This window comes from Erithacus rubecula, assembly GCF_903797595.1.
Source record: "Erithacus rubecula genome assembly, contig: SUPER_Z_unloc_2, whole genome shotgun sequence".
Classification (NCBI taxonomy): domain Eukaryota; kingdom Metazoa; phylum Chordata; class Aves; order Passeriformes; family Muscicapidae; genus Erithacus; species Erithacus rubecula.
Window position 1 is genome coordinate 7,753,068 of NW_027635860.1, and position 14,296 is coordinate 7,767,363.

General features: G+C 35.7%; 1 protein-coding gene across 3 annotated transcripts in view; it reads left to right on the forward strand.

Annotated features, from left to right (window-relative positions):
* FRMD3 (FERM domain containing 3) overlaps window positions 1–14,296 on the forward strand; it is a 113,161-nt gene that overhangs the window by 78,200 nt on the left and 20,665 nt on the right. For all 3 annotated transcript variants that reach the window (XM_079330963.1, XM_079330961.1, XM_079330962.1), the window contains exons 7-9: window positions 9,069–9,156; window positions 10,949–11,037; window positions 13,256–13,319. In XM_079330963.1, the coding sequence (XP_079187089.1) occupies window positions 9,069–9,156; window positions 10,949–11,037; window positions 13,256–13,319 (241 nt within the window). The remainder of the gene's footprint in view (window positions 1–9,068; window positions 9,157–10,948; window positions 11,038–13,255; window positions 13,320–14,296) is intronic.

Here is a 14,296-nt window from a genome sequence, read left to right on the forward strand (position 1 = left end):
AGAATGTGGAGAGAGAGATTTCATGAGCCCATCAGCATCTTGCTTAGTTGAGGGTAGTCCTCAGAACACAGGGAAAGGCATAGGATGTGCAGAAAATCAAATGAAAGCAAATGATTAATTACATAATGTAGAAGGACAGTTTTCAGTCATTACAAGGCCCTTTGCACATGCTTACCCTGTATTTTGTTTTCATATTTCAATATATGCCAAGAAAGACGAAAAATTCCTTTTCAGGAGATTAAACCTTACAACACTTTTTATTTCCAGAGGACTCTAAAATATGTTTTTCAGAAAAAGTGCAACATTCATGACCATAAGCTTGCTAGTATTAATGTGTCTTTTTTTTTTCCCTCCTGAAATCTATATAGTTTCTTTGTATTTCTTTCAGTGAAACAATGTTTTTAATGGCTTATATCTAGCATTTTTAAAGTAATCCAGCCTGCGCTCTACACTGACAACATTTTAAAATTTTAAAATAAGAACTATTTCCTTTACTGTCAGTATTTTTCCATACAGTGTCTACAGATTTCCAAAGGATAAATTCAACCTTTTTTTAATTACAAACCAAGATATTTCATCAGTTAAGCCAATGTGCAATTGAAAAGTCTGATAAATTCAGTCTTTCAAGAACAGGCTCCTGCTATACTGAAAGTTAGGAGAAGGAAAACTGGTAGGCCAGTACTGGTGAGTTTTATATTTTTGTAGCAGTGGGAGAGATGTATTTTTCTGTGTTGGTTTGCTTTGTCATGTGTGTGTAATTCTGCACATCCTTTGTGGATGTAACAATCTCGTTCTCTTGTTATGAATAACCGGACACATTTTTAGCTCATCTTTTAAATCCTCTTTCCTGTTTGCGTAATCTGTCTGATCTTGTGACAGTAAATGTTATAAACTTCCGCAGAGATCCCTCTGGAATTCTCCAGGTCCTGAATTCCTTCCATCAGTGGTTTCTCAGCACGAAGATGTCCCTGAATTTCTTCAGCTGTCTTATCATGGGACATCATTCACTATTGCCTTTTGGAAATCAGATGGTTTCAGGCTGACTTTTTTGCTTGTGGATCTGCTGGTTTCTACAGGAAAAAAAAAAAAAAAAAAAAAAGATTAAAAAAAAGAACCAAAAAAACAAACCCCACAAAAAAACCCCCAAGAAAACACCCCTAAACCAAACAAAGAAAAACAAAACCAAAAACCAGGTGTTATGGGCCTAATTATGAATTATAGCAGAATTCTTTTCATATATTCCACTTATAAATTCCTTAATTTGCTTTCTATTCTAAATTTTACTCATCAGATTTCAGCATTTCTAGCAGCAAAAAAAAGATAGAAAAAGCCAATCTTCTCTATGGCATTGATTATCACATGTGCTTCAATGCATTTCTTAGCAAGTCGAATTTTCTGATAACAATTAATATTGTGCTGCTCAGTGAGTGTTTTTAAGTTGCAAGGGGCTCCTCAGATCTTTCCTTACAAGATACTCGAGTGACATGTTAGCTAACATGTGAGCAGAACAGATGACACTGAGAGCCTTTTCAATCCATTCATCTGCCTTCAGAATTGTTACCACTCAGTTTCAGCTCTGTGAGCCAGAGTCTTTGTTTTCTTCACATGTGAAAACAAACAAAGATGATGAGATCTTTCTCCAGCAGTAGGCTGTCATATCATCAAAGCCCTGGGGCTTGGAAGAGGCCAGTTCTCTAAATCCTGAATCCTCTAAATCTACATCCTTGAAGCCTGGTCATTTCTTCTGGGCTTTTCTTTTTTTTTTGGGGGGGGGGGGGGGGGGTGGCGGGATGTGTTTGCTTTGGTGGGGTTTTTTTGTTTTGTTTTTTTGGTTTTGGTGTTGGTTTGGTTTGGTTTGGTTTTGGTTGTGGTTTTTTGTGTTTTTTGGGGGGGGGGGGTTGATTGTAGAGGGGTGGTGTGGTGTTTGTTTTTTCCTTATTTTTTAAAGAACTCACTGTTTAAACTGAAGCCATTTTTCTATCCTATCTGAAAACTAGTATTCCATTTTTAGTTATGTGAAATATTGCACCATGTATTTATGGAACAGTTATGTAATAAGCCTTGAATTTATCTGAAAGCCCCCCACAAATATTTACTTTTTCAAAGTTTCATGACCTGCTCCAATGCCTGTTTTCAATGCTGACCTCATATAGGTAAATACAAGTTATTTTTTATTTCCTTGGATGGCCAATGTGGATGCAGGTGTAAGATACTGAGTGTTACTGAACTGGCTATTGTCTCTACTTTGTACGTAAAATGCATTGCAGGAGTCTTATGTGAAAGATTGTCTTTTGGAAGAAGAATATTTTCCTCTGAGAATGTGAAATCACTGCCATTTTCTGATAACTATCTGAAAAAAACATTTAAAGTGTTAAGCTAATGGGAGTATTTTCTTGAACACCAGAGTAACAAATTAATGCTTGTCTTTGATCCATGCTAAATGAGAAGTTTTGTTTAAATTTGTTTAGAAAGGCATGTGACATTTTTAATCCTTTGCTCTGTCACCTACATTGTAGCTACTCAGTGACGATTTAGGCGCTTTTCAATTTCCTGCCCTGCTTTACTCTACTGTGCTCCTTTAGCCATCCCATCAGTGCTCCTGTGGGTTTCACACTGCTGCCAGCAGGAGCACAGGCTGTCCCAGTCTCCACTGCTGTGGCTGTCTTGTGCAGCTGTCAGTGGAGCCAGTGGCAAGCACAGCTAAGAATGTTACTGTCTGAGTACAGTCTGGGAGCCTGGCCTGGAGGACTTGGCAAGGGTTGATAGAAAATGCTTTTCTTAGTGGGTGCTAATATAATTTCATTCAAGATTAAACAACTTATTGCATGATGAATACATTGAAATTCAGCGTATGTTGGATACATTAAAAAGCACTAAAGCTAAATTATGATTTAGCAAGTCCAGAATAAGGTGGATTAATTTTATTTAAGTGCTTCCCACAATTAAAAGTACATATTATATGGCCTTATGTGTAATGCTGGTGGCCTGCTCATTTACACTTTATTTTAGCTTCCCATACTACCCTGATCACATTGGTATCTAGCAGCCTGGTATACACGAAGGGAATTCAATTGAAAGGACAGGCAGTGTTCTCCAAAACTTGCAAGTCATGTTGCAGGAGACAGAAGCCACTTTTCCAGGGATCAAGGATCTGCTGAGGTTTATGTGGGGCTGAATGGGATATCTGGAAAAGAACAGGGCTTGGGCTGCTGTAGAGATAAGTGCCTTCCAGGCCTAGGACCCAAAGTCTTTTTAGTTCCTGGTTATACAAAATGCACTGAGGACTTTGTTCGTCTGGATCCATTGTGCACTTCTTTTCAGCTTTGGTATCCCATGCTGTCTCAGAATTTCCCAGTTCATTTAGATTTGTCTATCAGGTCACATATTAGCAACTCTCACTGTTTAAAAAAAGAACTAATTCTCTAAGTATTAAAACATCGGTGTGTGTGGTGTAATAGTGAATAATTTGTTTCTACAAATTTGTTGCTACCTTTTCCCAGTGTTCTCACTCCAGAATTTGTATCAGTTGTAATCTGGATGAATCAGAAAGATTGTTGGACTGTAATCACCTAGTCCTTTCCCTGAAGAATTCCATGTGTGCTGATTTCCTCAAAGCGTTTTTCTTCTGAACTGTATTTTTTCTGACAGGAGTGTGCTTAAACCAATTCAAATCAAGGAGCTGTTCTTGTAATTCTGGTTTCACTAACTAGAAAATAGTATGAGTGAGTTGTTTGTGGTTTTTTGTTTTGTTTTGTTTTGTTTTGTTTTGTTTTGTTTTGTTTTGTTTTGTTTTAATTAATGTTGGCATGGTACAGAAAATATTTCCAGAAGCTTTGGGGTGAGGCACAGCTTTCCCTGAGCAGGAATTTAATGGAAGAGGCAGTTGTAGCAGTAATCTAGAGAAAGGATTTTGCAGAAGAAAGAGTTGTCCTTCCCATTCTCTTTTCAAAAAACAAAAAGATATATCAATACACGAGACTTTTCTGTTTATATAATTCCAAGAAGTATTCAGTAGAAAGGATAGTCTGCTTAAATTGAAAAGGCTGTAAAATTTATGGCAACATTGATAATTTTTGGCTTTAAGAGAGATTTTTCTTGTGTGTATGTGCACTTGAGCATGCACTGCATTTTTTTGCTTCTTTATTCCCTGGGAAGAGTGGTCATAATCATCATCTGCAAATGTCATTGTTTTTATCATGCTAATTGTTGCTTGTCTCATGGTGAGATTTGGATTCAGGTTCTGCATACTTAACACACATATATCTTCAGATGCCTGTGTGAAATTTTAAAATGTACCGATTTCTTCATTGGCTGGAAGGAACTATTTCCTCCCCTGTGTTCCTCCCTCCTCACCTCTTCTCTGTTTGGGGAAGGCTTTATGGGCTAGGTGTGTCTGGACCAGAAATATTAATCTACTGTGATAATAAAACCAGAAAACTTAGTAGATTTTTCTGCATCATGGAATTATTAAATATTTTAAATTAATATTAAGTAAATTAAAACTGTATCTCTTCTGTAAATGTATTCTGTCTTTGAACTTAAAGCTGTCTGTGTCACTCTGTCAATTTGTGAAGTAAAGGTAAAAAACTAATTTCTGAACATACACTCCAGAGACAGCTTCTCAGTCTGATCTCTGAAGGCACATGAGTAATTTGAAATGTTCTGGTCGAAGGAGTTACCTAAGTGGCACATATCAACACAGCATGCATGCTGTAAAATACAACCCATAAGCATTTAATAGACTCAGTAAAAGAATTTGATTATGGTTTTAACGTGGTTATTTGGGTTTTTACTTGGATTCTATCTGTCTGAGAGAAAAAACAACTTTGCAGTAAAATTGATATTTAAGTGTTTTGCAGCTTTCTAAGTTTGGTACATTTCAGCAATTTTCAACAATTAATTTAATTCCTAGATGATAAAGTTTCATTTCATATACAGACCCATTTAAAAGCTTTCCTCTGCCAGTGCCAGGCTGGACAGTTCCTGGGGAGCTGCACTGCTGCTTGGGCAATGTGATGAGTCTTATTATTCTGATAAACTGAACCACAGCCTACAATGCAATTTAATTTACCTATGCCTTCATTTAGTGCTTTTCTTTGAAATTATCATCACCACTATGCTATTTTTTCCACTACAACTAAAACATTAGCAATCATGGCAGGTTTATTTCAATGCCACATAGCACCACTATTATGACTAAATATAGCAAAAAGACATTATTTAAAAAAATCTCTGCTATCTGCTAAAATATTCTGAGTTTAAAGTAAGAGCTGATCAAGACCATTAGCACTGTAATTTTATAAAAATTGGAGTCTCAGCTACATGTAAAAAGATTTAAAGGTGGAACAGCAGAAACCTTTTAATATAGTAAGCAGTTCTGTGTTCAGTGTACAGTGCAGCTAAATTCAGTGTTTCTTAGCAGAGTTCTAGCTTTATTTTAGGATAAAAGGAAACCCAAGTAACTCAGTTCTGCTGGGAAATGTCCTCTAAAAGCTCTGGGATATAACAGCAAGAATATTTACTTCCTTCTGGAAGTTGTTGCTTTTGTCCCTCCTGAGATCACAGTGAAACATGTTCATGATTGCATGGCAGGGCAAAGAGTGGTTGATGGGGACTGAGCCTGTGTTGTTTAAAGCATTATGACTTGTGTCCCTGGCTTGCAGGTAAATATATAATGTCTCTAGAGGCCAGATCATTACATACATATTTATTTATTCCTTTATTAAAATATATTAATACACCTTACAGACCACAAATGTCCAGAAATTAGACATAGATAGTACATACTCTGCTAGAGTATTGCTATTGTATTCTGAAACAATTTGCTTTTCTTGACATAGAGATAACTGAAAGGGTGAACAGTAATTTTTTTGTTATTAGTTTATTAATAGTAGTATCCCACAGCACTTTATAAGTCAGTAAGGGAATCAGAGAAGAGAAATCAAATGACCTCATTAATGCACTCAGGAGCCAAGAGGATGAGAATAGCATCGAAAATGTTTTTCCTTTGCTGTTTTTGCTACATGGTCTTCTTTGTCAAAAGGAGTTAAAGCTCAGTCCTGTGCTATTTCATCCTTAACTTGCATTAAGATTCATGACTTCTGTATGTAACAAATACATACTTCAAAGCAAAGGTATGAAAGAGAGAAACTTCTGGAATGAACTGGTTTTGGCATGAGTGAAGCAAGTAGACCATCACTGTGACGCACCCTGGAAGTTATTCCCTGTTGAGCTTCCTTGCCTTTGAAGTGCTTCAGAGTTGGGGACTCTGTGGGGAATAAAAAGAGCTTTTACATCCCCTGGTGCATATTTCTCATGAGCCTCAAGTTAAAACAGAATGTTTTGCATACTTCTCAGTGTTCTACTGAAGTGTTTGTTTCATTAAAATTTTAGTAGGAACTTTTGGATTGATTGATTCCTAGGTTGAATCATTAATTCATAGTTAATGGCTGTGGAGTTCTAATTTCCCAAATAATCCATTTTTTTATCATTTGTATGGTATACAGAAACTTTTCTGAACCTTTTTTTGGTCCTGTTCAATACTTTTGCCATGCAGTGGATGGGTGCTGTAGTGCCTGCAACATATAGAAAGAGAATGTGTCTTTCCCTTAATGCTGAATTAATATTGAAAAATAAGGTCAAGAGCACTGAATGCACTGAGAGACCTGAATTTCCTGAGAGTACTGAGTTCTAAAAAAGCAAATATATGTTGCCTAAACATTCCTGGCTTTCCCACTGTAAAACACTTGCATAAGTGAATACACTATAAATTCTTTTGTAGGGCTGTTTGTTGCGTATGAAAGCTTAAGAGCTTTTTAACAAAGTACATCAAAGGCATATCTAATGTTAGATTAGTGATTGATAAAAAAGGTGTCTGCTGATAGGATTTGTTACAGTCATATTTTTATTTAGTAAGAAAAATTTCATTACTAAGTTGCACACAAAAAGCATATTATCAAGGCTTAAATGTTAATCCTTTGATAAGAGACAAATGAGGATTTTTTCATTTGATATTGTCCTTGACTCTTGTGCTTTGTGATGTTCTTTTAAGGCTTTGCACTGTAGCCATTTGATTAGTCTGTAATCGGATAAGATCAAATTTGTCCCTGTCTTCTGCTTTTTTTTCCCCCAAATGCCACAGCTTGTTTTGCTTGATGTACACAAAATCACCATAGTTGCAGAGGCTACAGCAGAGGGGAGCCTGATAATACTCTTAAAAATGTCTCTTTAATAATAATACCAAGTTGAGATTTTTTCCCCGTTTGAATATGCCAACTCCCCAAACCACATTGTTACAATCTACTTCTCACTTTTTGTCTGTTAAAAAACAGAAGACTAACTGTGCTTTGTACCAGCAAACAAAGATAGAAAAAAAATGCATTTTGTAATTCTTTGTTTTTGTAAAGCACAATATCTGATAAGCAACCAAGTGAATTGTTTGGCTTTTCATTATGCAACATAACTATTGTAGGTAATTTATGACATATAAAGTTGTGATTTAGTAGTATTTAAAATGGTGAAAAAGCTTAATAGAGCTACCAAAAAATGGAGTGGAAAAATAAGCATTTTTGTTTTGATTGCTGCTTTTGTGCTGCTTTCTCCTTAAGTATTAGCTGTGTAAATGCACATCTGTAATTTTTGGTGTTCCCCTTAATACATGCTGTTCCCCATTGACAAGTGGTGAGAAAGAGACCAAAGCAGGAAAGAGAAAGAAGGCCACTTCTTCTCTAATATGTAGATTTTTTTAAATTTAAAAGTAAAATATCCACAAAAATGGGATCTGAAATAAAATGAAGGTTGTGTAGTGTCAAATAAATAGTTAAGAAGCCCAAGAAATGTTGTGGGGTTGATTAGGAGATGATAAACAGTGAAGTAAAAATGACCAATTTTAAAACTTTGTAACAGAAATGGGTAGTGACACATTGCCAAAGGTCATTGTCCTGGTATGTTCAAAACAGTATTTGATGCTAGATATTGCTTTATTTGTTAAACTGAACTTTGGGCCAGATCCTGTATATCTTGCATTAATACTTGTTGGTTTCTACCTGATGGAGAATAACAGGCTTTCAGGGAAATTATGCTACAACAATACACAGTGAAGTATTAAATGTCAATTCCTATTTACAATCAGTCACAGTGTGAGGCTGGACTCACAAAACAAAAAATTCAGGTGTAGAGTAATGTTTGACTATCATCTTTGATCTTCGAAAATTTTTATGGCTTTTTTTTTTTTTTTTTTTTTTTTTTTTAACTAATTGGCATGGAAAATATTTATGAGATCTGGTTTTCTAGAGGTCCTAGGTGCTGTTCGTGATCATAAAACTGTATTATCTGTCAAAATCATACACTGTAGTTCATACAGATATGAAATAGTACTTGAAACAGTTCACTTTCAAATAAGCATTGTAAATAGAACTTATTGTAATGGCAGTAGTTTCCTAAAATCAGATAAAACTTACTCTAGACCCCAAGTCTTCATGCCACGTGTCAGGCTTTAGTGTATATTTGCTGTTGATTATAGACACCCTAAAAATAGGGGTGTATAAATGGAAACACTGACAGATTCTGAGCTAACATGTTGGTAGCAGGCACTACTATAATTAGGCATACATCTGAGTAGGCAGTGAAATATGAATGCCATGTTTATACCTTGCACTGGAAGGAATGTTTGTTAATCTGCACAATCCTTTTAAATGATATGAGGAGCAAAAATTTTGTGGAAAAAAAGGTGCTGAGGTTTATTTCATATTCAGGCTGACATAAGGGTGTATCAAAAGACAAGAAATACTTGAAGAATATTAGATAATTCTGGTTAGTTGTGGTTATCTTGGCATTTATAAAAAAAAATCAGAATTTACCTGAAAACATCACACACTGTACAATTCAGCATAATAAAAATCTGAAAAGTTTTCTATCTTTTGTTTACTAACAAAACATGGTTGAAATAGTTTAAATGTCAGTAAAAATTTTTCTTTCCTCTGTCTTTAGGCATTTAAACTCTACAGTCAAAAAGTCTTTCTCCTATTTATTTTTTTGCTGTCAAAGTATGTTTTCTTTTGTAATTTCAGAGGTCAAAGCCCAGCTGTCGCTGAATTTAACTTGCTTCTTAAAGCAAATTCTTTGGAAACTTATGGTGTTGATCCTCACCCTTGCAAGGTAACAGTTATTTTTACTAACTTTTAATAAAATGTTCTCTTTACTAACATTTGGTTAAAAGACAATAATGCAATTGATTTAGCTCTGGTCTTTATTCAGGCACAAATAGTGAGCAGTTTCTAAAAAAGCTTCCCTGGAACTACATATTGTGCTTAAGCCTTGGAAGAGCATTGAGTGGTTAATATTTCTGCATCAGTCAAAAAAAGGGTCTCTCCAGAGGAAGCAGAAGAACATCACAGGAGAATCTAGTAGATTGTAACAGCATAAACTCTGATTATAGTCCATAATTTCTTTGCATTTAGTGTGAAGATTTCTTTTAATTACTCCAGGTATGAAATATTTTTTGTTTGCCAGTATTTTCAGGATTCGCCATTGTTTTGACAAGATGATGCAACATTCTGATAGTCCATGGTAGATCAGTTTTTCAAACACCATCAAAATATGCAAATCTTAGGAAGAACAGTGAGCCAAATGTACAAGAAGGAGAACCCACTTCTCATTCCCACTTCCCACTTTGTTATTTTGTGGTCCTCTATAAGAAGGTGGTCTTAATTACCAGTTCTGATTATCTTGTATGTGTGAATTTTTAATTACTTGGTTATATCTGCATAATCTGCAGTGTTTATTTTTAGAGTGACTTGCTTTGTGTTAACTGCTGCTTTTGCTTTGGCTCATGTATTATCTCTTCTGCTGGGACAGCAGTACTGCTTAGTTGGCTGAGTATCCTTGAGCACTCAGCTCTAACACAAAATTGCATAAAATTTTGGATATACTTTGTCAGAAATGGTGCTTCTTTGTGAAAGACAGGGTCTGGTTCAGAGATTAGTGAAGTCAGTGATGTAGTAAAATTTACTTTGAAACTATACTGCAGATTTTCAAAAGGCATTCCAGAAACTGAGACATAACTGTCTCAGAATTATTTCTTCACCTGTGTCTTGTCATGTAGGGGACAATCAGAGGTTCATCATCCATGCCCAAGGAAACTTTGTCTGTCTTCTGGACAGACAAGGTTTCAAAGCAAGGTTCTGTGCTCTTGCTTATGACATGCTCCCCTCTGTGCTGTGGCTGCTACTCCAGAACCATCCCTGTTTCTGTTCCCCTTTACTTTGTTGGTAAAGGTATAAGGCATAATAAAGTTGATTATCTTTAGCAAGATGAGGGTACAGAACTTGGGATGGACAGAAAATTCAGTTAATATAAAATTCATCTCAATCATTAATCAAAAATGATAAGCCAGAACTTTTATTGTGGAGTTGTACCTTTAAAATTTTCATTTCTATTTTAAAGGCAAGCACCAGTATTTCTTCTGGTTTGTAATGAAGAGTAAATGAGTACAAACCAGAAGCTTTTGTTATTAAATGCTGTTGGTAAGCAGTATTTCCAACACACCACCTTACAGAGGAACAATATATTGTGAAAACTTAAAAAATATCAGCAGTTGAAGCAGTTATGGATCCCTGGCTTGTAGTTAGTCCTCCTTTTAAGAGCGAGACATACACAGAAATACGTTTTCAATAAATTTGGTAAGTCTACCTAAGGAATCCCTGTTGTCATGAGCTGCAGGTAGATGGAAACAAAGCATAAGATACTATTACTCAAATGCCTAGAAATAAATGAGGTCTTCATCGCCAAGGGCAGTTCTTTCCTTTAGAAGTGTACATTTAGAAGGCAAAAATTGTTTGGAAGAGGAAAACAAAATAAAGATAATCTAGACTGGAGTAAAAATTTATGCTATCAGTAAGAAATACCTAATTGGATGAGGGGAAAATTATGTTTCTTTTTCTTTTTCAAGGACTCATTTGGGACAACTACCTTTTTAGGATTCACAGCTGCAGGATTTGTCGTTTTCCAGGGGAATAAAAGAATTCATTTATTAAAATGGTAAGCATACAATGTAAGAATATTTTAATAAATAAGCGTATTTTCTCTTGTGTCTTCTTTTCCTACTGTCTTCTGCATTGATTGTCTTTAATGAGAACCACATGAATATCACATCTCCTGCCCCATCATATTTCTGTTTTAAAGGGTTTTAGATAACAACAACTGCAACAATAATAACAAGAACAGCAGCAACAACAATTTGATTTCATTCAACTCCTAGTGAAAATTATTCACAAGGTTCATTAGTCAACATAATTTACAAATGTTAAAACTGAGTAAGTTGATTTTTCAGCTGTGCTGCAAATCACCACTAAGGTTTATTGGCAGAGAGGTCCAGAACATTTCCAAGAGTCTACCTTGATCTTTATTGACTCTTAGAAACATTGCAGTCTCCTCACTTAATTACCCTCAATTTGAAAACTATTAAAGAACTTATTTGGTAAGCAGAGGAGGTGGAGGTGAGAATGCCTTTGAATTTTTTTTTTTTTAGTCTCTTTTTTAAAGAAATGGGCACTTATGTAATTGTCTTTAGTTTGTGTGGTTTTGCTTTTATTTGAACTCCTGGACTTAGTTTGCTAGTCTCAGTCAGCCACGTTTGAGAAAGAGGTGAACTGAGCTCCTGCAGATGATTTTAGGAGCTGCTGGCCACATCCTCAGCAGTGTGGTGTGAAGTGACCAGTCATACTCAGACAATCTCCTTTCCTGCTGCTACATGCATGCCAACAGCAGTTACTCAGGTGTGACTGTTCCATCTCTGAGATCTCAGCCTGTCTGGTGGGATCAAGATGGGTGGAAGGTGAAAAAAGGTGAAGCTGGGCTCCTGGCAGTGTATCTGTATAAACTTCCCTGAGTGTTGAATAACCTGAAATCCTTAGAAGTGTGAGGTCAGTGTAGTCCTGTCTGCACAGCTGAGTTCCCTATGGAGCTCTGGGGGCATGCCTATCAAAAGGCAGCCCTTTGTGATCCTGGATTTATGCTATAACTCCCCCAGGGTTAATTGCAGGTGGCTGTGGCCACAGTACTTCAGTGGTTTGTGGTTTTGGCACAAGGAAAACGTAACAGTAATGTCAGTCTACAGCACACTGAGGAGAGAGCAGCACTTGCCAAACATGTGTCCACAATACTGTGAGAAATTAATCTCACAGCATTTAGCTTCTCATGTTATTTGAGGCTAATGTGTCCTCTTGGTGATCTAGGCATGTTTATTAAGTGCATTAATATGAAAACCAGATGAAAAATAAAACAGTGATAGAGGAAAAGCCAATAAACTTTCTCAATGTTACAGTAAAGGCTGAAAGTTCAGTCTGGTGAGTTTTATCTGAACACTATGTACTTCTTCTTCCATTTCAGAGGCCTAGAGGTAAGTGCTAGTAGCTGTAACTAATTTTAGCTGAAATAAAAACCCCTAATTTGTATTTGAGATTTTCTTTTCAATGTAAAAGCTTTCTCAATGATTTTTGGTTTATCTCATGTAAAAGGAAAACCCTTCTTAAAAAGTTTCTGATATTGCATTGTCCTTGCCTCCAAGATTGTTCCTGTTTCAACTCTGACAACCAGATCCCTTAGGGAAATTTATGAAAGACAACAGTTTCTCCATTTTAAATATCCATTACAATTTAAGCAGAGGCATGACAATGCCTTTTTATCGTCCACTGTTATTCCATATGTAGATTGAGCACTCAACCTTGATTAAATTACATTTTGATAAAGGCTTTGCAACTCAAAAAGCCCCTCTATAACAAGTGCTGTCAAACATTTTCTACTTGTGTTCTGTAACAAGTAGTCAGTTACTACAACGTGTGATATGAAGCCTCAGATAAATAAGAGTAGAGAAAAGAATATATCTTCCCTCAATTTAAATACAATAGACATTGTAAAATTTTAGGACATAAGAAGAATTACGAACTATGCCATAAATACAATATAAATATAAGCTTCTCTCTACCTTTAAATTCCTCTTCACTTTCCAGCAGACCAAGTTAATTCTTTGAAGGCACATACACACAAGGATGTAAAAGAAATACTTTGGGCTTATGTTCTCTAAAAGAAATAAGCTATTAAACAATTTTTTCCTAAAGCTTGTAAGGCCTGTTGAGGTCTTTTGTCATTTGATAGACTACTTGACTTTGGTAATCAGGGAAACTTACATGCTAGTTACTTTTCTTATTTGTAGGTCTATCCTTTTTCCCCCTATACTTAAATATTTTTCTCTTTCTAGGTGTGATGTCTATAAACTGAAATTTGAAGGGAAGACATTTTATGTGTTTGGAGCTCAGAAAGAGGTTAGGTTTAATATTTTTACAGAACTTCTGTATTTAGTTAAGATTGTATAAGACATAACTTACTTAACTAAACAAATTTTTAATGATTAAGAATTGTATTTAATATTGTAAATAAAACATAGAATATTAATGAATGTGAATAATTTTTGTAAACTTGTCTAATTTGCAAAAGGTTGAGACACTTCTCACTTAATGTTCACACTGTGCTGTGTAGATTTTTCATGGTTTTGGGTGCTTTTGGAGTAAAGCTCTAATTTATTTTAAAGTGATAAAGCTGTACTTGCCCACTCTAAAGTATAGAAGATGTCTGTATATGATTGCAAATTCAAGTAGGCATTGATACCTGGATCAATGTGAGGTATTTTTGGGATTTCAATCCCATCCTCAGATCTTGGTGTTGTGACAAGGTTAGAGTCTGTCTCCTGTAATTAGGAGTCCTATCACTGTGCTCTTGTAATTGAAATCCTAGAGACTTCTGTCTAAAGCATGTTACAATCAGTTCTTTCCCTGGATCACAGTGATATAGTCTAAGGTTATGGTTTTGGATGGAGGTGAGGAAAGAAAATGAAGGAAAGAAATAGTGCCAGAGGTATCAGTACTGCTCATGGTTGCAAGGAGATTTTGATGGCAGGACATCAAGTAGTAGGGTGGTAGTGGGTAGTTCAGCAACTGTGTGATGTAGAATATTGAACAGAGAGATTTTGATTTTGACCAGTTATACAGTTGTTTTAAAAGCCACTTGTACATATGGTCTTCCATGCCCTCTCCAAGCATTTCCTTTTGTCTCTGAAAAAATTGCCCAGAAAGTTTAAATATCAGCTATGTATGGATATATCAGATATGTATCAGCTCTGTATGGGTGAACCACAGATTTACACTACACAGGAAAACTTGGTTTTCATTGTGTCTGGTTAAAGGTGATGCCATTAGGTACAGCTCTTTCAGTTGCTGAGAATTCAGCATTTTCATTGCTTTCA